The following is a 23755-nucleotide window of genomic DNA, read 5'->3' as shown; positions in this document are numbered from 1 at the left end:
TTCGAATAAGTGGCAAAATCTACCTAATTTTGGTCATAGTTCTATGCGTCCAAGAATCTTTAAGTTGCATAAAGCAAACAATGCAATCCACCTAAGCTAGCTTAGCCTTTTCTAATATTTTATGAAATCTCACCCAAATGGCTTATTGCATCCTTATTATTATTTGTTTCCAAATAGTCCACGCCAATAACTAACTTGGGATGAATCCATATTCCATAACAAAAGGCAAATGAGAAAAGATGTTAATAATAATGAATCAGAGTCACTCTGCAATTTTCTAGTCTTGCAAGTTGCAAGCACAATAATTACACTACTGTATAAATTGACGTTTACGCAAATCTTGCAAAATTATTGAAGTTTTATTTCATTTTACTGCTTTCCAATGCCATTCAAACTGACTAATGAAAACTTTCATCTCTCTCTCTTCACTGAGAATGAAACTGGAAAAGAAAAAAGAAGAAGAAGAAAAGAACAGTTACTTGAATAATTATTGGATTCCTTCTCCATATGCTAAATTGAGAAACTACGAATGAAATTAGTTTATCCACCTCTATATATGTCTTTTCACATTCATTAAAGCCACGCAAATGATAGGATGAATTTTTTTCATCCCATCACAAAAATAGCAAATACAAAGCTAAAAACTTAAATTGAAATGGTACCAGATCAATATATATATATATATATATCTTAGGGGGCAGAATTTTTGGGTTTCCTGTTGAACTCATCATATTTCCATCATCTGCCCAACAAATAATTGCAATAGCCCAACTGCGTGGGCTTGTAGAAGTTTGAAGAAGCCCAATTGCTCACCCGGTAGAGAAACTAAACTCATCTTGGCGCCAAATAATTTGGCGCTTGGTTGATTTTGACCCTTGAACGTGGCAGAGGTTTCAAACCAATCGTAGACGATGACTCGAAATGAAAGGCTTTAGGATCCAAAAGTTAGAGAAGCTTTATCTCAAATTTCGTCACCGGAACTTGTCCCTTGCCGCAAATCTTACTATTGACGAGCTAACCCAAGAACAAGTCCGTGTTTGGGATCACAATAATATACCAATCCCGACATTGCAATACCTTGTACAAAAATGCGCAAGGGAAAGAACAATCTGGGGAGGCAAATCTTGCCATGCCCAAATCATCAGGCTGGGTTTTCTAGCAGACAATTTGACTTCTAATATGCTCATCAATATGTATACAAAATGTTGCGACTTGGGTCATGCTCGGAAAGTGTTCGATGAAATGCCCCACAGAAGCCTTGTTTCCTGGAACACCTTGATTGGGGGCTACACCCAGAACGGTAATGCGGAAGAGGCTCTCATCCTTTTCAAGGAGATGCATAGAGATGGGCCGTATTCGTTTAGTGAGTTTACGGTCTCAGGTGTTCTTTGCGCTTGTGCTGCACAGTTGGCCCTGATTGAATGTAAACAACTGCATGCTTTTGCTCTGAAAGTATCACTTGAGTTAAACCTGTACGTCTCTACTGCTCTGCTTGATGTCTATGCTAAATGTAATTTTATAAAGGACGCGAATTGGATATTTGAATCCATGCAACAGAGGAGTGATGTTACTTGGACTTCAATGGTTGTAGGTTATGTCAAAAATGAGCTTTATGAGGAGGCTTTGTTATTGTTGCGAAGATCACAAAGAGCTGGCGTGGAGTATAACCAGTTTACTGTGTCTTCGGCACTGTCTGCTTGTGCAGCATTGACCTCTTTGATAGAAGGGAATCAAGTTCATGCAGTAGTGTGTAAGAGCCCCTTTTGTGCAAACATTTATGTGGCCTCCGCTCTTATTGACTTGTATGCGAAATGTGGGATGATTGAAGATGCTCATGCTGTGTTCTCAACTACAGAAGAGAAGAATATCGTATTGTGGAATTCTATGGTTTCAGGATTCGCTAGGCATGGTAGATCTCTAGAGGCTATGGTATTGTTTGAGAAAATGCAGCTGAGTGGCTTGCAGCCCAATGAGGTTACATACGTTTCTGTGCTGTCTTCTTGTTGCCATATGGGCTTAGTTGAAAGGGGGCGGAGATACTTTGACATGATTACCAAAGAGCATAATCTCTCTAACAATATCTTCCATTATTCGTGCATGGTCGATATTCTTGGTCGGAGTGGTCTTGTTCATGAAGCTAAGGATTTAATAGACAAAATGCCATTTGAGGCTACCCCCTCCATGTGGGGGTCACTTTTGGCATCCTGCAAAGTTTATGGAAATGTTGAGCTAGCTGAAGTGGCAGCTAAATATTTGTTTGAGATTGAACCAAATAATGCAGGAAATCATGTCTTGCTTTCAAATGTTTATGCGTCAAGGAGAAAGTGGGAGGATGTTGCACGTGCAAGGACACTTCTCAAGGAAAGTGATGCAAAGAAAGTAAGGGGCAAGAGTTGGATCGAAATCAAGGACAAAGTTCATACATTTATGGTTGGAGAGAGAAACCATCCAAGAATCGCTGAAATTTATAGGAGGTTGGATGATTTTCTAGAAGAAATGAACAAGCAGGGCTATAGAGGTGAAAATGAACATGATCTGCATGATGTGGAAGAGAGCAGAAAGCAGGAATTGCTGAAGCACCACAGTGAGAAACTAGCTTTCACATTAGGGTTAATGTGCTTACCTCCTGGTGTACCGATAAGAATTATGAAGAACCTTAGAATATGTGGTGATTGCCATTCTTTTATGAAGATGGCATCAAGTATCACGGGAAGGATAATCATTGTCAGGGATAATAATCGTTTTCACCATTTCAGAAATGGATTCTGTTCTTGTGGTGAATTCTGGTAACCGGGTTGCATTGGCTACACAAGACTCCTGTATTTGGAAATACACCTGGCTCCAAAACAGTGAGCTTATGACCCCACATTTTAGAAGAACCTTATTGTTGTAATCACAACAACAATTTCAGGTAATCAATAGCCTGTCTACCTCAAGGAGATATTGTAAAAAAGATCAGTTTTTAAGCATCCATGGTCGGAATTTTGTTTTTCTCATTGTATTCAAAGAGCTTTTACAGAAATCTGAAAATAGGTGCAAAATTGTTGCTTCCCAGAACTTTCTCACTGGTGTATTAAAAAGATTGAAAAAGATGCAGTCGCCAGACAGCATGAAGATGCATCCTTAACCGAAAAAAAAAAAAACATGAAGTATGCATCCTTAACTCAAAAAATGCAAAAAAAAAAAAAAGGACGACATGAGAAGCAAAGCACACATCAATATTGGCAATTGATGGGGCTCATAACGATGCACCAGGTTGATAGGTACTCCAACAACTGCTGGAGAGGAGGAAACAGTAGAATTCCTGTCCTCAAGTTAGATTATTCAAAATATTGAAATGTATTCAATCTAATATAGAGAAGTTGAAGAAGCTGCTAAAGATAAAGAAATTACAAGTACTAAACAGTATACAAGTCAAAAATCTTTGGTAATTCAGATGATATCCATGAAAGAGAGCAGCCGGATAAAAAAGATGCAAATAAACCAGAAACTAGAAGCTCAAATATATGGTGTCAAGCTCTCATTTAACATGGCATAAGCTCCACCTAGGCTTAACCATTTATGCTAAAAAAGAAAATGATGAGTCCTAACAACCAAAGGTGGTCAGCAGTTTCTAAAGCTATTGAGTGTGAGAGCCCAAAAATATATTAAAGCACTTCAGTATCTCCTGGCAAAACCACCTCGCCCATATGCAGGAGCAGAAGGTAGTGCCTGGGGCTCAGCTGCCTGCTTGACAACCCCAGGAAGGTCAGCCATACCAAGTTCAGTGAGCATTTCAATGGTCTCCTTGTCAACTTCAATAACATCAATCTTAATAGCAGATTCATCAGGCACAAAGTCCATGCGTCTCTCACGCTCTTCTTCCTGCAGCTTGAGTGAGATACCTCGAACAGGACCCTTCTGAATCCTCTTCATGAGATGGGTGGAGAACCCAGCAATCTTGTTCCTGAGACGCTTTGAAGGAATTATAGCTACCTCCTGCAACAACTTCTTGTTTGTGTGGAAATCCAGTGTCATTTTGGAGTAGTACCGCTCAATCACCTGCCTAGAGGACTTCTTCACTGTCTTGGTGCGTACACGACCCATCTTAATTGCAGCTACTCAGTAGTACCTGATAAAAAGACAGGCTTCTCAACATAAACCCATTCAACACAAAACAAGCCCTCAGACACATCATCCCACAGATAATACCAGAAGGATGCAGCTAACATTTCCAAAATCATAAACGTATTATCTGCACCAAAACAAGCTACCGTACATTCATCGTTGACTACAACATACTTCAACTACATAAAAAACAATACAACCAGCTTTAAATTGGGCTTTATACCCCACTTTCCGTTACCAGGCATCCACAAAGTAGGAAACATTCTTACTCAGTTTGCCACCAACTTACAAGACTAATATGGCAATGGAGCTCTAATGAAGCAAAAGACTCCATGCTCCTGATACGAAAAGGTTAACCCATCCATACAAGGCCCAGAAATTTCATAACAAGCACCCCTCCTTAGAGGCCGACGTCCCCGTTGGCCTGGTAATTCGGGGCTCCCCCTCCTTCGAGGCAGAGTCCCGCGAGACTCGAACTTGGGACGTGGGGTTATTTGTCTGGCTCTGATACCATTGATACGAAAAGGTTAACCCATCCATACAAGGTCCAGAAATTTCATAACAGCTCCACATGAAGGTCAGTCTACAAACCAGCACTCCTAAAGTATGATTAAGATGAATATTCTTTGCAGTTGGCAATTGAACAATAAGAGCATATCTTCGGCCGGAGAAATGCACAATATTCCACCAAAGGAAAAAACGTGGGATAAGTTAATCATACTACGTCTGTCAAAATCAGATTCATCAATTACACCTCAGTACAATCCGACATAGAGCACCTCAACAGATAAACATGTATCGAGTGGGAATTAGGCAAGTTTTTTGCTAAATATGAGCTACACAATTTTTTTGCTCCTATGGGCAACAGAAGAAACTACTTCCAGAGCATGGATCTACCGTAAAAGAAATATATAAATCAAAGATTAATTTCATGCTAAAATTGAAACAAGCAATCAACTATGAGATTTGGCAAATAAATCTCAGAAGAAAAAGACATTGAGGACCACTTACTTGATACTTGGAATGCCAGACGGTTAAAGAAAATGCCAGAGACGGCCGCCGAGGATGATGACCAAAATAATTTCCCGCCAGCAGCCGATGGTTTTCGAGGACTAGGGTTTTAGCGCAGCAACCAGTTATAGGACTTCCCCCCGGGGCATGTAATTTGAAAGGCGACTGATATTCTACGACAAGTTAATGCATGCGGCTTCGTCAGGCCTCTTCAGCCTTGGGTCATGACAACATACAAGGTCCATATTCGATTTGGGCCTTTTGTGATTCTTTCTCTGTTTTACTTTTACTCTTTAAGGATTAAACTTTAAGGATGCTCTAACATCCTTAGATATATGACATATGTACAAAATTTGAATTTATTTATGTGTCATCCATTAATCAAAATAATGTATATACTAATAGTGTATATAAAATTTACTCTTATTTTAATGTGTAACTTTTTTTAATGTGTAAAATTTACTCTCTTCCTTCTTCTCATGTGAAGTTCCTTTCTTCTTCTACTTTTTTTTCCTTTCAATTTATATGTAATGTTTTGTGGACTATCATATGAAACTTTAACTAAGCAGTGAAATTTCGGACTCGAACCCATTTTTATGTAATAGACCTGAATCCGACTCGTATACCCGATGAGTCTTGATCTTAGAATTTCGGAACTGAGTCCGACGAATCCTGGGTCGAATTCGGGTTTACCTGGCAAGAAAAGTTCCAAATTTAAACATTCCAAAATTAAATTCAAAACTAATTACAAGTGAAATCTCCAAACTTAAACAAATCAAATTACAAAGTTAAATTACAAATAACTTGCAATAGTCAATCCAAAACTAACCACAGATCAACCTACAAAATCATTACTAAATTGTTAATTTGGTAAAAGAAAGTATTTAGAAATATTTATATTTTATAATTATTAATATATTATTTGGGTCCGGGTCATATACGAGTCGGAATTCTATATTTCATATCCGACTCTTCTTTTTGTTTGAGTAAATGGGTTCCGGTTCGAGTGTTGATTTACTATTTGGTTTCTATCCAAAAGAAGAGACACATTTCACAGGTGCAAGAAACCATTTTCATCCCAATATATTATTATTATTATCCAGGGAAAAAAAGCGAAGGTTATATGGAGCATAAACGAAAATAGCATATACATTAAATGAATTGTATTTATTTAATAATGAAGCCCTACACAACGCAAAAGTACGATCCGCTGTAGCACTTAAAACAAACTTGGTAAAAGTGATCCTTCCGGGTTCGATTCCCGGCAGCGGAATGTTTTTCTTTTTGAATGTTTTTTTTTTCTTTTTGTTGGTCATAACGTTCCTGAACACCAAAATTTAGTCCCCTTGCCAATATATGCTACCTGCTAAAGATTTAAAACTCTTTTTACCTTGTAAAAGTAATCATACAAGGCAGAAGATTAGCATTATTGTTCTCAATACACTTTTGGATAATGCTACAGACTGTGCCGATTTTGGTTTGCTTATAAGGTGAAAACAGATATGTCATTTTTGGTGTTTTTAGGTCCAAGACGCAGCCCGGATAGAAGGTAAACTGCCACACAGGGGTCATGGCTACAGGCGTATAGGAGGCTTAAATCGCAAGTAGATTATCAACAATTTGGCCTTCAACTCATAAAGCTCTTAAAACTCAAAACAGGAATTTGCAGGTAGTACAAAGGGATTATGGAAGTAATTTCTTGAATTATTATCAATTTGTCTGAATTGAAAAAAAGGCAAAAAAAAAAAAGAAAAAAGAGAGATGTCACACATGCCAAAGTCAAAGTAAGTTTAGGACAAGAATTCAATACAATTGTTATATGTTGTGCGAATTCATCCAATTATTATATATGTTCAAAATTTTAGTGTACAAACATATCATAATATTATACTGATTATAGATTAAATATTTTATTCATGTACACTACTATTTTTACTTTCAATACAATAATAGAACATATATAATTGTACAGCAAATACTAATGTAAAAGTGCAATAGCAGAACACCAAACTCCCACTCCAGCGGCTCCTTTCTCGTAAATTTATAGTAGTAAAGAGAGGTGAGCGCTTTGAATTTGAGCGGAGGATAGCAGTAATGGATATGTTCTCTTTGTCCTCTACAGCACACTACGCTAACACTCCACCACCCTTCTCCGCCTCCATCCTCGCTGTCGTTAAACACCACCACCCCTCCTCCTCCTCCACCCCGTCTATTGTTTCCCTTAAAACCTCCCCACAGCCCCCTGACAACACCCCTTCTTCCACCAGTCTCCGCCGCCCTACCTCCAATAAACCCCTCAAAACCCCAACCACTTCCCACAACTCCAAAAAGCTCTCCCAAAACCCGCTCAAGAACCTCATCGTTTCCACAAACCCCCCTGTTCCCATTGCCCTCACCTCCACAGCCCAATCTCCGCCTTTACATACTCTCAGTAGTAAGCTTAGGCTTTCCAGTAAACTCTCCCCGCCGCCCCCACCTTCGGTTCCCGAAGAAATTCGGCCAAAAAAATCTCAAGTTTTGGAGGATTTCGACAATCCCAGTGAGGAAAATGACAAAGGCCAATCAAGAAGGGAGTTTGTTGAAAAAGGGAAGATTTTTGTGGGGAATCTTCCACTGTGGATTAAGAAAAATGAGTTGGCTGAGTTTTTTAGGCAATTCGGGCCCATAAAAAATGTGATTTTGATAAAGGGTTTTGATGAAACTGAGAGGAACATGGGTTTTGGGTTTGTGATTTATGATGGGCCAACGGCCGAGAAGGCGGCCATGAAGGCTGTGGAATTCGATGGGGTGGAGTTTCATGGGAGGGTGTTGACTGTGAAGTTGGACGATGGGAGGAGATTGAAGGAGAAAACAGAGGAGAGGAGGAGGTGGGTAGAGGGGAAAGAGGAGGGACAGCTGCATCGGACGAAGTGGCATGAAGAGAGGGAAGGGTCGAGGAGGGAGTTCAGGAACGTTATTGAGACTCAACCAGAGAATTGGCAAGCTGTCGTGACAGCTTTTGAGAAGATTAAGAAGGTAGGGAGGATATTTAGACACCTTGGTTTGTTGCATTTGCTTGCACTGGTGTTCCGGTCCTTTAAAATAGGATTAGTAATCGAATTTTGAGTTCTGAGCAGATACTTAGTAGAAATGCTTTTTCAAAGACTGGTAAATGTAAGAAATCATGCTCCGATTTCATGTTGCTAATTCCTAAGTTTTTTTTTTTTTGGTCCCCCTAATGAAAGCTTGGGCTAGTATTTGCACTCGTTTTACTCTGAATTCTGCTTATTTAAAGCTTTTGTAGCCTTCCAGGAAAGAGTTTGGACTGATGGTGAAGTATTATGCAAGACGAGGGGATATGCATCGTGCACGTGAAACTTTTGAGAGAATGCGAGCCAGGGGAATAGAGCCAACTTCACACGTCTATACCAGGTATATACCTCTACCTGGTCGTCGCATTATTTTGCTTTTACATCTGTTGGGAAAAGTATAGTTGTACATTTTACCTTGTTAGAGTAGTTTGGCCAAGTTACCTGGGCGCGTATCATTTGGAAGTTGTTTAGATTATGTGCATTTTTTTTTTAAATTTTGATTCTCTTTGTTTAAACTCAGCATACTTCTTTTGCCATTGAGCACCATTAATATCAGTTCTGATTAATATTACACACTGTTTAAACAATTGGATGCCTTCGGACAACCCTGCCGGGAGTGTAGAACTATCACGATTTAGATAATGCTATCTGGCATTTGTTTCATCTATTAATTGCATCACTTGCTGATTGACTTGTTTTATGCAGCCTTATTCACGCTTATGCAGTAGGTAGAGACATGGAAGAAGCACTATCTTGTGTGAGAAAAATGAATGATGAGGGAGTTGAAATGACCTTGGTGACATACAGTATTCTTGTGGGCGGCTTTGCAAAAGTTGGAAATGTTGAGTAAGTGGAAGATTCGTGGCTTGTTGTTGAAGTAATTCCACTTACTAAGCTTGTAGAATAATTATCTTTCTCGTTATTCATGGAGTCTTTAAATTTCTCACTGTTTAGCCATTTATCTACAGATTTGTCATTTTGTTCGCTTATTTTTCTGTCTTTTATCATTGTTTCTGGGTTGAAATGTTATCCTGGTTTCAGTATATAGTTGATCTATTTTAACTTGAGCCCCTTGCGGGCTACATTGTGGCTTCCCATCAATTTGATGCTAGGAAACAGGAAAGAAGGATTAAACCATGTGAAACTAAACCTTAATAATCTATCATGTAGATTGTAATCAGTTTTGCATTAAATCTTTGGTTTATGAATTTTCCTGCTTGCCTGATACTGTTGCAAACTTATATCAAGCAACATGCTTAGGGAATCAACGGTTGAGAATTATTTTTATCATATTACCCGTGGTCTAGTGTAAGAGTTTGCCTTAAAGTGCTACTCTAATTGATTATCAGTTAGATATTGTATTAGCACGTGGAATCTGATGAGCGTTTTAAGACATTTTCCACATAATTTTAACTGAGGTGTATGGGCTTTAGTAGCTTTTTCTCATGGACTAAATTCTTGTTAGCTCTGAAGCTGTGCTTTGACTATGTCATTACTCATGTGCATCAGAATGGTTAATAGTTGACGTTTTTTGCATGGACTTATCTTTTTCAGTTTTCTTACCTAATATCTCCATCTGCTGTTCCTGGAAGTGCTGCAGAGTTTTGGTTTAAGGAGGCTAAAGAAAGACATGCAACCTTGAATGCAATCATCTATGGGAACATAATTTATGCTAATTGGTGCGTAGTTTTTCCCTTTCTGCAATTTTTTCCCTAGCCGACATTCTTTATGCTGCATCCACATCTGAAATGTTGCAGAGACTATAATGCTATTCTTTGTCAAGAGTAGGATATTGCTAGATTCCATTGCATTGTTGTGATAGCTTTTGTTGGGGATGATGAGAATCACGATAAAATGGTAATGATTCTTACATATGTTATTACAAACTAAGTTTGTGCACAAGACATCTATCTAGGCTTGGGCATCCCCCTCTTGGTGAGTTCTCTTGCTTGAATGTAGTAAAAAGTCTGTCAGCCACAGATACCTTATTCAGTTTGAAATAGTTTCAAACAAACTTCCTCAAATGCAATGAGAACCAATAGTTGCTAAATTGGTTCATGAAGTATCTCAAGCTACAAAAAATGATTTTTTCTTTTTATATTAGTTGGAACAAAATAATGTTTTCTTCAGGCTTAATATTCAATGAAGCAGTGACATCTCACATATTTTAACATCTTCAACAATAAAAAGAACTTCTGAATGTCAATTTTTCGGCAGACGAATAAGCGGGAAAAATAAAGAATACTGACATTTTTTTTTCATTAAAGAGTTAGATATTTACTTGAATCAGTTTCTGTTTTGGTTGGATAATTAGTAGAAACCAAGAAGAAACTTTAATCACTTTAATTATGTAGTGTATAAATGTTAATCTTGCATTAAATAAGGAAGACAGATCATCATAGAGGACATTGTGAGACAGCATTAATAAGATATGTGATCCTATGAGAAGGAAATAGCAATGACTGCTGTTGCTTGTAAATTATACACCAATGACCATCCTTTTATGTGTTTGAGGAAGGTAACACCTATGTTAATGCATACTGGGGGAGTCTAGAGCAGACTAATTGAGTAATGGCTAATATCATCATTTTTGTGTTCTTTATAAGTTATGCCATTTAAGTAGGTATTTGTTACTTGTTAATTAAAGGTGCCTTGACCTTGGAGTAATCTATGTGATACAAATAATTTCATGATTAATACATTTCTAAGTGTCCTTTTTTTTCCATTTCCTTGTATTTGTCAATAATGTTTGATCTTTATCACCTTTTTTTCCTTTTCAACTAGTTTCAAAATGAGGGGGTAATATCCTCTGATCAGTTAATTTCTCTTAATTTTACTGCAAACTACAGTCAAAGTGGTGACATGGATCGTGCTGAAGCATTGGTCAGAGAGATGGAAGAAGACGGTATTGATGCTCCAATTGGCATATACCATACGATGATGGATGGTTATACCATGGCAGGGAATGAGGATAAATGCTTGGTTGTCTTTGAGAGATTAAAGGTGCAGTTGCTTAAAAGTCTTTATTGTTAACAGCAAGCTAGCTTCTGTGGGTCAGTGGATAGTAAAGTGTTCAAGTTTTTTTCCTTTTTTTGGGAATCTTCCTTCCTACGAAGTTAAAATATCCACGGTAGAATGTACTGTTGCTTGGTACTTCATTTAGTTTTACTACTTTAAATATGTTATAAGGGATGACACCACATGCATCCTGTTATGACTGAAGTATCTTATGGTTAATTTGTTCTGTGGATAACTAGATGGAAGAGCTTAATCCTCTCAAAGCGGGAAAGAAATCAAACATCAAAATTAATCTATGTTATACAGCTCAAGGAGCTATCTTTTTTCCCTGGGATTGTATGTCTCTATTTTCATCTTGGGACTTGGGTAGTCCAGAAATTATATCATGCTTCATTAGTTAAGAAGTTCTATTTTTTATATTTCCAAGAAGATATGGCCTACAGGTTCATTATTGTCTAATATATGAGTCTGGGTTGGCAGACAGTGTCTGTGTATTTGGGGGCTGCCTTCAATTGTTAGAAAAAATTTGAGAGGATAATCTCTTTCCAGTTAAGGATGTGAATGAAAATGTCCAACCTCTGGAAATTATTCCTTTAAGTAGTGGAGTTGCTTGAAATTGATAAGCTTGCTAGCTATCATGTTGTGATGATCATCTGCAAAATTATTATACTGATATTGGATTGTTGTTTAGGAATGTGGCTTTACACCTTCAGTAATCAGCTATGGATGTCTTATGAACCTGCATATTAAGGTAAACTGAATATATCTTTCATTTGTCTTTGACATCTAGTTTGTCTTGGATGTAACATGGTTTTTCCCCATAATATTTCATTAGTTTCTAGATCTCTTCATCTTTTGAAAGTGTTGTACTTGAGGCTTGCAAAAGGAAGAAGGGAAAAAACTTCCTTGTGCTTGATTTTGTGAATGTGAGTACGCAGTTCTCGATCTGAACAAGCGATGAGGCAGAACAATAGGTTGCAATTAAGCATGTGCATAGCGAATATAAATCAATGATGGTCAAACATAAGGAGTTGTGGGTTTGTTCCTGAGATGCAAATATAATGCTTAATGGAAGGGTGGGTTGGCTTGCTCTATACTTGGCCTTCTTACACCTTCATGATGCCTATACTTTAATATTTCAGTCTTTTTCAAAGAATGGATGTTTCCTATGTTGAAATAGCATACTAGATTAACTTATTTGTAAGTCAATCATCACAAATATTTATTCGCTCAAAATTTTGACTAAATATCTGCTTTATTATGAATTAATACAAATTTATCAATTCGTATTGTCTTGTTCACTACTTAGTTTGTTCGGTGAGAATTTATACAACTCTGCAGGCTCTCTCAAGTTTTGACTTGAATGTTTGTGTCTCCAGAATTATTACGAGTTTGTCCGAAATTATAGCATTTGCAAACTTGTGGTATATTTTTTTGTTAAGTGTTAGAAGTTAATCACCACTGGCAGCAATTTTTGTTCTTTTTTTTTTTTTTTCTGAGTTCTGGCGTGTATTTTAACTTCAGTGCCTTAATGCTTACCTATTGCACATTTTCTACTGCAGATTGGTAAAGTTTCAAAGGCTTTAGAGGTCAGTGACATGATGAAAAGGGCAGGGATTAAACATAACATGAAGACATATTCAATGTTAATCAATGGATTTGTGAAGTTGGAAGATTGGGCGAATGCCTTTGCAATATTTGAAGATGTAATAAAAGATGGTTTAAAACCAGACATTGTTCTTTATAATAACATTATTGGGGCATTCTGTGGCATGGGTAATATGGATCGTGCCATTCGTACTGTCGAGGAAATGAAAAGAGAAAGACATAGACCTACATCACGGACGTTTATGCCCATTATACATGCATTTGCCAGAGCTGGAGAATTGCGAAGAGCTCTTGATGTTTTTGACATGATGAGGATGAGTGGTTGCATTCCAACAGTGCACTCTTTTAATGCTTTAATTGTTGGACTTGTCGAAAAGCGTCAGGTATATTGTGCATATGCTTTGATTGATTTATTCGTCCTGTCTAGCTTCTAAAAGTGTTCTAATGTGTATCGCAGAACCATGTGCATAGATGCATTGGTATGTGCATAGATGCATTGGTTGATTTTTGCTTCCTGTCTTGCCTGCCAAAGTGTTCTTATGCATACTGCAGAACGTTGTCCACTCATGCACCCAGATTCTAATTCAGTTATTGGTGCCTCCATGGTCATTTTTCCTTTCTGTGCTTGTTGCAGATGGACAAGACTGTGGAAACTTTAGATGAGATGTTGCTAGCAGGCATTAGTCCAAATGAGCATACTTATACTACCATAATGCATGGTTATGCATCAGTGGGTGATATTGGAAAAGCTTTTGAGTACTTTTCCAAGTTAAAAAACGAGGGTTTGGAGCTTGATGTGTATACATATGAGGCACTGCTCAAGGCATGCTGTAAATCAGGGAGAATGCAGAGTGCTTTAGCAGTGACAAAAGAAATGAGTAATCGAGGAATCCTGCGGAACACTTTTGTCTACAACATATTGATTGATGGGTATGGTTTCTATCAGTAATATTTGTGAGTTGGAGGTGCATGTAAATGATAGATTCAGTATTGAACATTTCATCCCTGTGTCCTCGGCTCTTTTCATTTCCCCAGGTCCTTTATTTTGGGGGAGGGGGGGGGGGTTTGTTTGTTGGGGTTGATTATTATTTGGTTATTCTGCTATTTTTGTGAACTTTATAGTTTTTGTCTGTTTCATTTCTTGGTTGCTCTTTGCAGTTGGGCTCGAAGAGGTGATGTTTGGGAGGCTGCTGACCTGATGCAACAGATGAGGAGAGAAGGAGTTCAGCCTGACATCCATACTTATACATCTTTTATAAATGCTTGTTGTAAAGCTGGAGATATGATGGTATGCTTGGGATCCATCCGGCACTTTGCCTTAGGCTGATTTTTAGATTATGGAATGCACATGTATTATGTTATCAAGCATTTACAGCAAGTCTTTACAGTTACACGCTTAAGTTGTTGTCGTTTATATTTAGTTGTCCCTGAAGCTTAGGGCTCATATATTTTGCTGTGAAAGTACTTATTTTTTGTTTGCAACACTTTGATCATTAACTATGGTAAAAATTTGTTCAATTTGCAGAGAGCAATGAAGACCATTGAAGAGATGGAAGCACATGGAGTGAAGCCTAATGTGAAGACGTATACCACACTCATACATGGGTGGGCGCGTGCAGCTCTTCCAGAAAAGGCTTTGCAATGTTTTGAAGATATGAAGCAGAGTGGACTAAAACCAGACAAAGCTGTGTACCATTGTTTAATGACCTCGTTGCTCTCAAGGGCCACAGTTGCTGAAGAATACATTTATGCAGGTATTCAGCGTATCTGTGGGGAGATGGTGGAATCTGGGCTGACTGTTGATATGGGGACTGCAGTTCATTGGTCGAAGTGTTTACGCAAGATTGAGAGGAGTGGTGGCGGGATCACTGAAGCCCTTCAGAAGACATTCCCCCCTGATTGGAATTCTCACAAAACTCTAAATACCATTTCTGATACTGATGACAATGATGATGAATTAGATAATTGTGCTTATGATGATTTTCAGGGTGATGTAGGTAGTGATGCTGAATTTAGTGACTTTGAAGAATGATCAGAAATATGAATCTATTCTTCTTTTTCCTCTCTCTCTCTCTCTCTCTCTCTCTCTGTGTGGCGCTGGGGGGTGTCTGTTTTAGTAGCATTTGAACTGTGCTTGTGTCCTGGATGCGACCTCTTTGATTGAGCAGTTAGCTCATAATGACACCAAGCAATTTTTTGGAGTCAGATGAACAAGAAAGACGGTGGAGAACACAGAAGGTCGAGTAGTTCCTTTTGCAGCCAAGTTGTACTACACCCTTGTCCCTTTTTTCGTTTCTATAATTGATCCTTTCTTGGTAATTTTCTGTGGCACTTGGACATGGAAGTGTACTATCCATTTTGTAACTCGGTTGTTTCTGGCTACTTTTTTTTTTTTTATTTGCAGAAAACTCATATATGGGTTTTATAGTCTTGTTAATTTCACGCAAGCTTGTGTATAAAGAATGAGAAGTACAATTCCAGAAATATGAAGAGAAACACGAAATAGTTTTGAGGTTTCTTATCACTGGGCTAAACTTTACAGTAAGTATCTTTTAGAGACTAAATAAAAAATTGACCAAAAGCTATGAAATGAGTATCAAAATCCCATGGGAAAAAAAGAAGAAAATTAAAGGGGAGGGTCTGGGATTGGCTGGTAAAGGGGAGGGATAAAAAGTATTAGATATGTTCGAATCCTTCCACTTATTCAAAAAAAAAAAAAACCGAAAGTCCATGGAAAGCCCTTTAGTTGCATATTCAGCTTTTCTTTAGTAAAGGTACGGAAGAGAGATATGGTTTATGTCCTGGTTCAAAAACGGTAACGATGATGGTTTGTGTCCTGGTTCAAAAATGGTAAAGATGCATCATACATAAGACCTTGTTGATTTTTTCACAGTAAGATTAGTTAAACATTTCTGTTGCTTTCATAAAGTAAAAGTGGCATCTGGACAGCATTGTGTTATGAGAACTATGAATGATGGCAACTTCTTAACAACGACCATGGGAGGGAGAATCCCATTGTTATGACATTTAAATAAGCTTAATCCATTTAGTTTCTTTTGTCCTCATTTAACGGCCATAGGAGAATCCCAGATTCCTATTATTGTTTGGCTGATTTGGTCTCTTACCTCCATGTGCCTTTCTCTGTAATTCATTGGATATATAAAAAAAAAATTGTAGGTAGGGGCTTGGAAAATGTTTGTCTCAACTTTCAAGTAGCCCTTGGATGCTATTTTTTTTTTGTTTTTTTTTTTTCCCAAACAGTGTACTATTAAAGAAACTTATGATTAGACGTACGAAGGGGACATGATGACTGGTGGTTGTGTTTCATAGTAATCTCCTGCAATTTGAACTTCAAATAGAATAATAATTAAGCTTAGAGCTCGTAATAATTGATGCATGTGCCTCTTCCCTCGATGCCTTTGACAAATCACTTCAGCGATGCTGCGATTGTAGGGCGAGACAGAACAGTGCATGCTTTGCAATTTTGCCTTGCATAAATATCCTTAGGCATCGAGACAACGACAAATGAAGCTTCTTGCATAAAACCCACAAGCCAAAAAGGTTAATTAATTTTAGTTACTTAAAATATAAGTTAGTAATAATTGCAGAAACCTCAAGGCCTTGAGGTTTCTAATAGTTGCACTTACCTCTGCTGCTACGGTTTTGAAAATAGCATTGACCTTCCCTGAATTTAAGGTTTGATGATTATTTTTTATACCCTTTTTGCCTCTTGTGAAGTTGTATTAGTAAAAGAATAAAAAATATTAAAAATCGGAAACAATTAGTGAAATTCAAGGGATATAAGTGCAGCAGCAACAAAACTCAAGAAGCTGCTTTTGCACCAACGTATTTTAATCTATAGAATTTTACAATCAACACATTACACGACACAATCTAACAGTAGCTAAAGAGCAACAAATTCATTCATGAACTTTGGAACATAAGATTCAGCAAAATAGACTTGTCTTGAACTCTAATGCATATTACCTATCTCTTATTCTCAATAGTTTTACAAAATAACACCAATGATAAAACACATGACAAATAGAGCATCAAGTGTACTTTTGACCCAAGAGCTAATAGGAGCCACACATATCATTCATCATCATCATCTAACTATCAATCCTTTGTATTCATTACAAGAGACTGTTGATTAGGCAAAAAAATTCACATGTGATCAGTATAAAAGAGTTTCGTATTGTCATACTTTATCGATCTCACACAAGTTACTTTATTCCATACATAACTATGTTCTCTCATGATCAACACAATAGTTTAATCATACAACAATTAGCACTACAACTTTGTGCATTAAGTTAAGATAACAAAGAATTGCTTACCTATTATCTTCTGAATGCCATAAATTTTTAACAAAAAAATTTTAGATTTTGCCTTGATTTCTGCTTTCTTTTTCCTTCTATTTCATGAATGTTTAAGATGAAATGAGTTCAACCAAAATCATCAGAACTTATTCTGTTACGCAACTTTTCTTGGAGATTCTTTCCCCTACATTTGTTTTTTGCTTTTGCTTCTCTTCTATGCAAATAGAATATGACTTGAATTATCCTCTCAAATGCTGTCAATCACAAAATGGTGCCATATTGGAGTATCAATTGGTGCCATTTTGTAAGTGCACTTATAATGCCTAATCAGGCAAGAAAAAATCATTAATTGTGTTTAATTAGTTATCTTGAACTTGTTTACTGCTCTCATTGTTTTGGCCCCAAATTTGTTTGCTAACAACTTTAAACTCTTAGGGTATAGAAGTAAATTCACCCTATCTTATGTCAGCAATAGGTCCCAAATTCATGTTAGGGGAGGTCAGTGCTGTTTTCAAAATCTCAGGAAAAGTGAGTGCAACTGTCAGAAATTTTAAGAGAGGTTTATGCAATTATCCCTATAAGTTAGTGTCATCATTGAAATTTACAAATTAAAGAAATGAAGGAGCCATAGAAGTTTGGATGCAATATAGTTAACTCTTCGGATCAGATGTGCGCTAAAAACCGAACACCAAATTAATTCTGTAAAATATTTGATGGATTGAGGACAATAAGAAAGAACCTATTTAGACTCATATTTAAAGTTTAAGTATCCCCCAAAAATAAAAGCGTAGAAGAAGAGTGGGGTCTTGTTGTTTGCTTCAAGTTGCAACAAGCTTCTGATTCACAGATTTGTGCCAGTATCGTGTCAATGCTTGCTATCCTACGTAGCGTAAAAAATCATGAACCAGATCAACACCTTATATATATCCCCGCATGAATTGACGCTAAGGTTAACTGCTCAAGGACCCCAATTCCTTCTGTTCTGTCTTTCCCAAGACATCAAATAGTGTCAATTATGAGGGAAGACGTACACAACACAACATACCTTATTTGATTAATCAAGTTAGTGCACATGATAGTGTACAAACATATATGCTTCCAAGAATGAGACGACTTGTCCCTTCATCAATTTCATGCACCGAAAAAAAAAAAAAAGCAGTAGTGCAAATTTCTCCTCCTCCAGATATTTGAGAGTCGCTCAACCAGAAGATTGGCGAGTTGGAAACGGCTGATTAAGAGGACATTTGTATTATTGCCAGCAATTCTTGTATCCCACCCAACTGCAATAATTCGACTGAAAGCAAGAAGGATTTCGTTGCTTAGGCTTCGATTTGATTGGCCGGCATAATCGAAGGACTAAAATCAGCTGCCCCTCAGAAGATGATGAATGGTCGTTGTTAAATACTAGTGGTACTAACTTTTTAACTCCTTGTTTATTTCTTCTTAAGCCTGTCCTACAAGAGGTCCTTCAGAAAGGCAGTATAAAACTTCATGCAAAGAGTCAATTCAACGGAATAAACAAAAAATTAATAAGTGAAGGAGGGAGCACTTGAGTCTGAGATGCTGGGTAATCAATATTACCCATGGAAGTCGTTCCCATTCAGTTGAAGTGTCAACTCTACACGGGTTATAAGGATAATTGCTCTGATTAGTGACTATGTTTTGTCGCTAGGCACAATCCAAATGAGTCAAATCAGGCCCATAACTAAATTCATGAACTCGAGTCAATTACAAGCATTTAATTTAGGTCCATCAACGCTAAAGCCAGGCTGGCTGGATGGTGGATGATGTATTTTAGTTCACCAAAATCTGTTTGACAGACATTGCTCCAGGAACATAAGCTTGGTCCATCCCACATTGTCTCATTAGCAAGTATATTATGCTACCAATTAATGCCAAATTGCCTCATTAGGAGGTATATTATGCTACCAATTAAAGGGTTGCATGTCCATTGAAGGCAAGCCACCCTTTCCTGATCATGGTTCAAAGTCGCGGTCGCGGCTTGGAGTGTTCCACATCGGTCTTGACATATCGGTCGTGATCTCGGTGAGACGGAAATTTTTGAAATATTTAATATTCTAAAAATTATAAAAAATATGATCAACAAAAATAATTAAAAAATTAGTAAAAATAATAAAATTTCGAGTTGATTCGGGATGATTCGGAGCGATTCGGTGTGACTCGGCCGTTTCAACCCTTTACGGTGGATCTTTGAACCATGTTCCTAATCTTAGGGATGCATTGCTGTTGGGATTGCTCACTTTTGTCATAGCATTCGATTTCTTCTCTCCGGTGAGATCAAAATACAATATACTTAAAAAAAAATAAGGGGGCTTTTAAATTTATTCCATTAACGGCAAATTCTGTCCCTAACACCCAATTTAACCGGTAGGGAGTATGGACATTGGCTTGATTCGACTTTCAAGCTCTCCATTTAGCCATGTTATAATTCCTTTTTCTTTTTGGGTAAGATGAAGAGCTTTTATTATGTGAGGCTCTGGCCTGCAAATCCCAGAGTAGAGACTGATCTTGGCAGAGGTAAAGAAGCTTTCATTTGCACAATTAATTGAGGGGACACAGGAAGGCTGAAATTGGGCGTGGAAAAGATACACTGGTCGCCAGTAATAGAGCAACGCTTGTTTCTTGGGGTTCAATAGTCCGGAGATATATTATGTATATTAGCAGCTTGCACAGTGGCAAAAAGAAAGCTGAAGAAGTAGGACTGTAGTATTGTCTGGGGTGCCTGTAGGGCTATTAGATGTCCTCTCTTATAGTAAAAGCTAAAGTTGTTTGAGGTCCTATCTTACCTTACCTTACCTGACCTGACATCTTAAATACTCTGGCAAGGACAAGCGTGCATATTTCCGTGGGAGTGTTCCAACTGCTTCCAATAATTATAAAATTCACATGATATCTGCCTTTTCATGCTTTTGTAGAAAAGAACTCATTATGCATGGTTAAATTTTGGGTTAGAAATGGTTCCTTCTTGATTGCTGCAATTATCCATCCTACTAGAGCCAATGCATGAAGGTTCCAAGCTGACTTTTGCATGCTGTTCATTAGCAAATAGTTTGACATTTTTTTTGAATAAAGCAGTTCGTTGTTATTATTGCTATGGACCCCCTTGGTCGATTTTTCAGCTGATACCTGTGTCATCTATTCATAAATACCAATCGGCTGCCCTTGACATACCAGACCACAAAGTGTTTGATGCTTTTCGAAGTTGCCTGCTATCTTCAGGCACTTAGTAACAGAGCTTGAATGAGCATTCTAACAAATTCAAAACTTCATGTTTCCAAAATATCCTTCCGCACTAAAATTTATTTACCAATTGCATTCTTATTGGATTTTTATATTGTTAACGCGTAGTTTTATGTCTATGGTGTATATTCTCACCTTTTTTTTTTTTAAAAAAAAAAAAAGCAAATTAAGAGCGATTCTCCATTTATTCTCTTGAATACTCGAACCCTGTCGATTACAATTGAGATTGATGTATATTCTCGCATTTTAAAATTTGATACGATTACCACATAATTTCATGTCTATGACACACATTCTCGTATTTATTATTATGCCCCATTGTTTGTATTCAGTCACTATTGGTGAAATTCCAAATTAAGCCACCCCTCATCTTAAGTCAAACAGGGGAGCTGATTGCTGACCAAGTCTAGCATTTCATGGGATTTTATTTTACTCGGTCCTCTGTAGGATTAAACCGCGAACCAAAGTTCCAACGCGGATCCGTCATGATTAACTTGATACCATCAGCATGAAAGAAATTTCACATGCCAAAACATAAAGAGCAGGAACTCTTGTTCGATTTATTTAATGGTATCTTGATTTACTTTTTGTTCCAGGCAAAATCTGAAGGATCGTATGTTTGGGTAGCTGAAATTAGAATAAAACCCCCAACCACGTTCCGACATGGGATTTTGTCATTATCCCGAAACATAAAGAAATCAGGACGAACCTGCATGAACAATTAACATGAGCAGGCTGGCCACATTTGATTAACAAACAAAACTGTTGATATGAACATAATTTGTGTTTTAAAACCAGTTTAGTTGACAAATCACAAAACCAAAAGTCTATTATATGTTGTTATACGTAGTTCACTTGTTGCAAAGTAAGCCTGGTGTCACAATAAATTCTGTCAAACCTACAATTTAATACCCACATGAAAGGTCCTACCAGCCCCATCTTCTTTCCACCTCTCTTCCCTCTCCTATTCCTGCTGATCTTCATAAATACCAACCCCCCTCTTCATTGAGAACACACGTCATTCACAAGTTTACATATCCCAACACCTCCCTAAAAGAAAGTCAAGAAAAGTTAGATTTCAGATCACAACCCCATTTAGGAAAACAGGCAGGAAAATGAAGCTGATCCCTTCAATCTTCAAGAACAAAGAAACAGCAAAGAACCATCATTCCTTGATGCAGAAATGGCCCTCTTGCAACCAGCCCAAGACACTCTCTTTTCGAGCCGGGGATGACGTGTTCAAGACGGTTAACTCTGTCTACTTCGACCCTTTGGATATCGGGATATCTGAAACACAAGATTCTTGGTTTACAAACTCATCAGAGTCGGCCAGCTTCTCAACTGAATCCGAGGAAAACTCAGGGGAAGAGTCACTGGAGATGATACTTCGGGGAGTGAGGTCAGAAAGGTTGTTTTTTGAGCCTGGAGGAAGAAGTTCTATGATCTTAGAAGAAGAGGAAGAAGCAGCAGAAGTTGAGAAAAGCTCCGAAACTTTTCCACCTCTGAAAGAGAGTGTTGTGCTAGCCATGGAATCGGAGGATCCTTATTTGGATTTCAAGAAGTCTATGGAGGAAATGGTGGAGACAAATGGATTAAAAGATTGGGAATCTTTGGAAGAGTTGCTTGCATGGTATCTAAAGATGAATGGGCAGACAAATCACGGATTTATTGTGGGGGCTTTTGTTGATTTACTCATTGGACTTGCGTCTTCCAATTCTAACAAGTCTTGTTCTGACCATGATCATGATTCTTCATTTTTGTCTGCTTCTTCTTCTTTCTCTTCTCCTACTTCTTCTCCTCTATCTCCCGTTGGTCGAAAGGAGAAGAAGGAGATTGATAATGATGATGCAGGAGACCAGATAGTGGAAGAACTGCATTAGTCTTAGCGTTCATTTTGTATACTATTAAATTTTGTATATTAGTAGGATGCTCAAGAAATGAACAATGTACACCACATGTCAATTTTGATCTCTCTCTTTCACATAAGTCAGGGAACGTATTCACTCACAGTTGCGTAGGATGTAGGACAAATGCAGTTCTTTGATGATCTACCGCCAACCACTTCCAACAGAAAAAGCATCTCAAAAGAGACAAAAAAAAAAAAAAAAACCAGGCTTGTAGATAAAAAAATGTTCAGTTGTTTAAACGCTTCTTGTTTGCTTTTCTTTTGTTGATTTAGGGAGTTTTCTTCGGTTTGAGGACACATCTTGGTGAGCAAGAACTGGGGTCTTTGCTATTTGATGACCAAGGCGATGAACATCACTTTAATTAGCAACAGACTATTTATGATAGCATGCAATGGATGTACGTGTAGTCTCTCCATTGTCTTGTACTATGATGGTTTTGATAATACCACTATCAGCTAGCATCTCCTGAGGTGATAAATGGTAAGAGCCCAGAAGTCATGGAAACCAGAAGAGGAAAGAGATAGGGAAAAGTTAGAGGGAAGGAAGTGGGGGAGGGGAGTGGGTAGGGCTGGTCCTTACTGTTGGAAGAAGCATGGGAGGAGGATAATGCGGGACAAGGGCCAGCCTGGAAGAATTGAAAACCTGGAATAGGACCAATGATCATGGTTGATGGCATTCAGGCTCAATCCAGAATACACCATTGATCATTTCATCTATATTTTTAGCCCCACCAATGATTGTGATCTTGCAAAATACCTCTTCTTCTTTTGTTTCCTTGTACTACTACTTATCCGGTTGAATATAAATGCTTCCATCTACATCTTCTTCGATTTGATCAACGTAGGTAATCTGAAGTTCGATTGGAAAAGGTAAAATCATGCAATTTGAAAGAAATTAGGGTGTAAAAGACACTTCTCAGGTATCTCAAGCAGGAATGACAAAAAGGAAAATAAACAAACAAACCAAAAGAACAAAAGAAAAATATTAAAAAAAAAAAAAGGCAAAACAATGGGTAAGAAAGATACTTGCTCAGGTTGCGAAACTGATTAGTTCTGGTGTTAAATTTTCTTACGACTAATAGCTAGATTGACTAGTAAGTTATAGTCGACAGAAGACTTTTAAACAACATCAAATTATTATTGTCTCTGTTGGGAACAGCGCATCAAGGACCAAACTTACCAGTACTGGTTAGACACCACGCCTCAATATTTTAGCTGGATGACAATGACAATCAAATAATTACTCGATGATTGAAATTTTTCGTGCACAGCTTCAGTTCTCATCCATTTCATTTCACCAACGCGTCTTCCTTCCCTTTCATCCATGCATGTGAGAAGATGAATCACATGGGCTTGAAGATGCAACAGATTGATATGCGACATGTGTTAATGTCTGCAGTAAAGCTGTGAGCTGCTTCATCTGCCTTTGCTGCCCGCGAGGACATCTGAGC

The 23755-nt window shown here is 37.7% G+C and overlaps 4 protein-coding genes across 9 annotated transcripts; 3 read left to right on the top strand and 1 right to left on the bottom strand.

Moving 5' to 3' along the window:
* The first annotated feature begins 723 nt into the window (after nucleotides 1-723).
* Nucleotides 724-3057, top strand: LOC113730651 (pentatricopeptide repeat-containing protein At5g04780, mitochondrial). Its single transcript, XM_027255488.2, has one exon. The coding sequence runs from the start codon at nucleotides 922-924 to the stop codon at nucleotides 2788-2790; it is 1869 nt and encodes a 622-aa protein (XP_027111289.1). The 5' UTR covers nucleotides 724-921; the 3' UTR covers nucleotides 2791-3057.
* A 422-nt stretch (nucleotides 3058-3479) lies between these two features.
* Nucleotides 3480-5288, bottom strand: LOC140036613 (small ribosomal subunit protein eS17). The gene has a single exon (XM_072078664.1). The coding sequence runs from the start codon at nucleotides 4084-4086 to the stop codon at nucleotides 3658-3660; it is 429 nt and encodes a 142-aa protein (XP_071934765.1). The 5' UTR covers nucleotides 4087-5288; the 3' UTR covers nucleotides 3480-3657.
* Nucleotides 5289-7100: 1812 nt separating this feature from the next.
* On the top strand, nucleotides 7101-14881 carry LOC140036612 (uncharacterized). Of its 6 annotated transcripts, none has more exons than XM_072078658.1 (10): nucleotides 7101-8133; nucleotides 8402-8529; nucleotides 8895-9035; nucleotides 9782-9868; nucleotides 11039-11192; nucleotides 11899-11958; nucleotides 12770-13198; nucleotides 13450-13745; nucleotides 13974-14103; nucleotides 14341-14881. In XM_072078658.1, exons 1-10 carry the CDS (start codon nucleotides 7213-7215, stop codon nucleotides 14845-14847), a joined length of 2853 nt encoding a protein of 950 aa, XP_071934759.1. In that variant the 5' UTR covers nucleotides 7101-7212; the 3' UTR covers nucleotides 14848-14881. The 6 variants fall into 6 exon arrangements, with proteins under 6 accessions (XP_071934759.1, XP_071934762.1, XP_071934763.1 ...); XM_072078661.1 differs by having other exon boundaries at nucleotides 7196-8133; nucleotides 8410-8529; XM_072078662.1 differs by having other exon boundaries at nucleotides 7995-8133; nucleotides 8393-8529.
* Nucleotides 14882-21297: 6416 nt separating this feature from the next.
* On the top strand, nucleotides 21298-22384 carry LOC113730649 (transcription repressor OFP13-like). The gene has a single exon (XM_027255486.2). The coding sequence runs from the start codon at nucleotides 21514-21516 to the stop codon at nucleotides 22276-22278; it is 765 nt and encodes a 254-aa protein (XP_027111287.1). The 5' UTR covers nucleotides 21298-21513; the 3' UTR covers nucleotides 22279-22384.
* The last annotated feature ends 1371 nt before the right edge of the window (nucleotides 22385-23755 follow it).

This window comes from Coffea arabica, chromosome 2e, assembly GCF_036785885.1.
Source record: "Coffea arabica cultivar ET-39 chromosome 2e, Coffea Arabica ET-39 HiFi, whole genome shotgun sequence".
NCBI lineage: Eukaryota > Viridiplantae > Streptophyta > Magnoliopsida > Gentianales > Rubiaceae > Coffea > Coffea arabica.
This window is presented reverse-complemented; position numbering and strand designations above follow the sequence as displayed.

Excerpts from the sequence above, each read along its gene's own strand:
- LOC113730651 (XM_027255488.2), top strand. The coding sequence starts at position 922 with ATGAAAGGCTTTAGGATCCAAAAGTTAGAGAAGCTTTATCTCAAATTT.
- LOC140036613 (XM_072078664.1), bottom strand. The coding sequence starts at position 4,086 with ATGGGTCGTGTACGCACCAAGACAGTGAAGAAGTCCTCTAGGCAGGTG.
- LOC140036612 (XM_072078658.1), top strand. The coding sequence starts at position 7,213 with ATGGATATGTTCTCTTTGTCCTCTACAGCACACTACGCTAACACTCCA. Across the intron at positions 8,134-8,401 it reads CTTTTGAGAAGATTAAGAAG|CCTTCCAGGAAAGAGTTTGG; the intron begins GTAGGGAGGATA and ends AAGCTTTTGTAG. Across the intron at positions 11,193-11,898 it reads TTGTCTTTGAGAGATTAAAG|GAATGTGGCTTTACACCTTC; the intron begins GTGCAGTTGCTT and ends ATTGTTGTTTAG.
- LOC113730649 (XM_027255486.2), top strand. The coding sequence starts at position 21,514 with ATGAAGCTGATCCCTTCAATCTTCAAGAACAAAGAAACAGCAAAGAAC.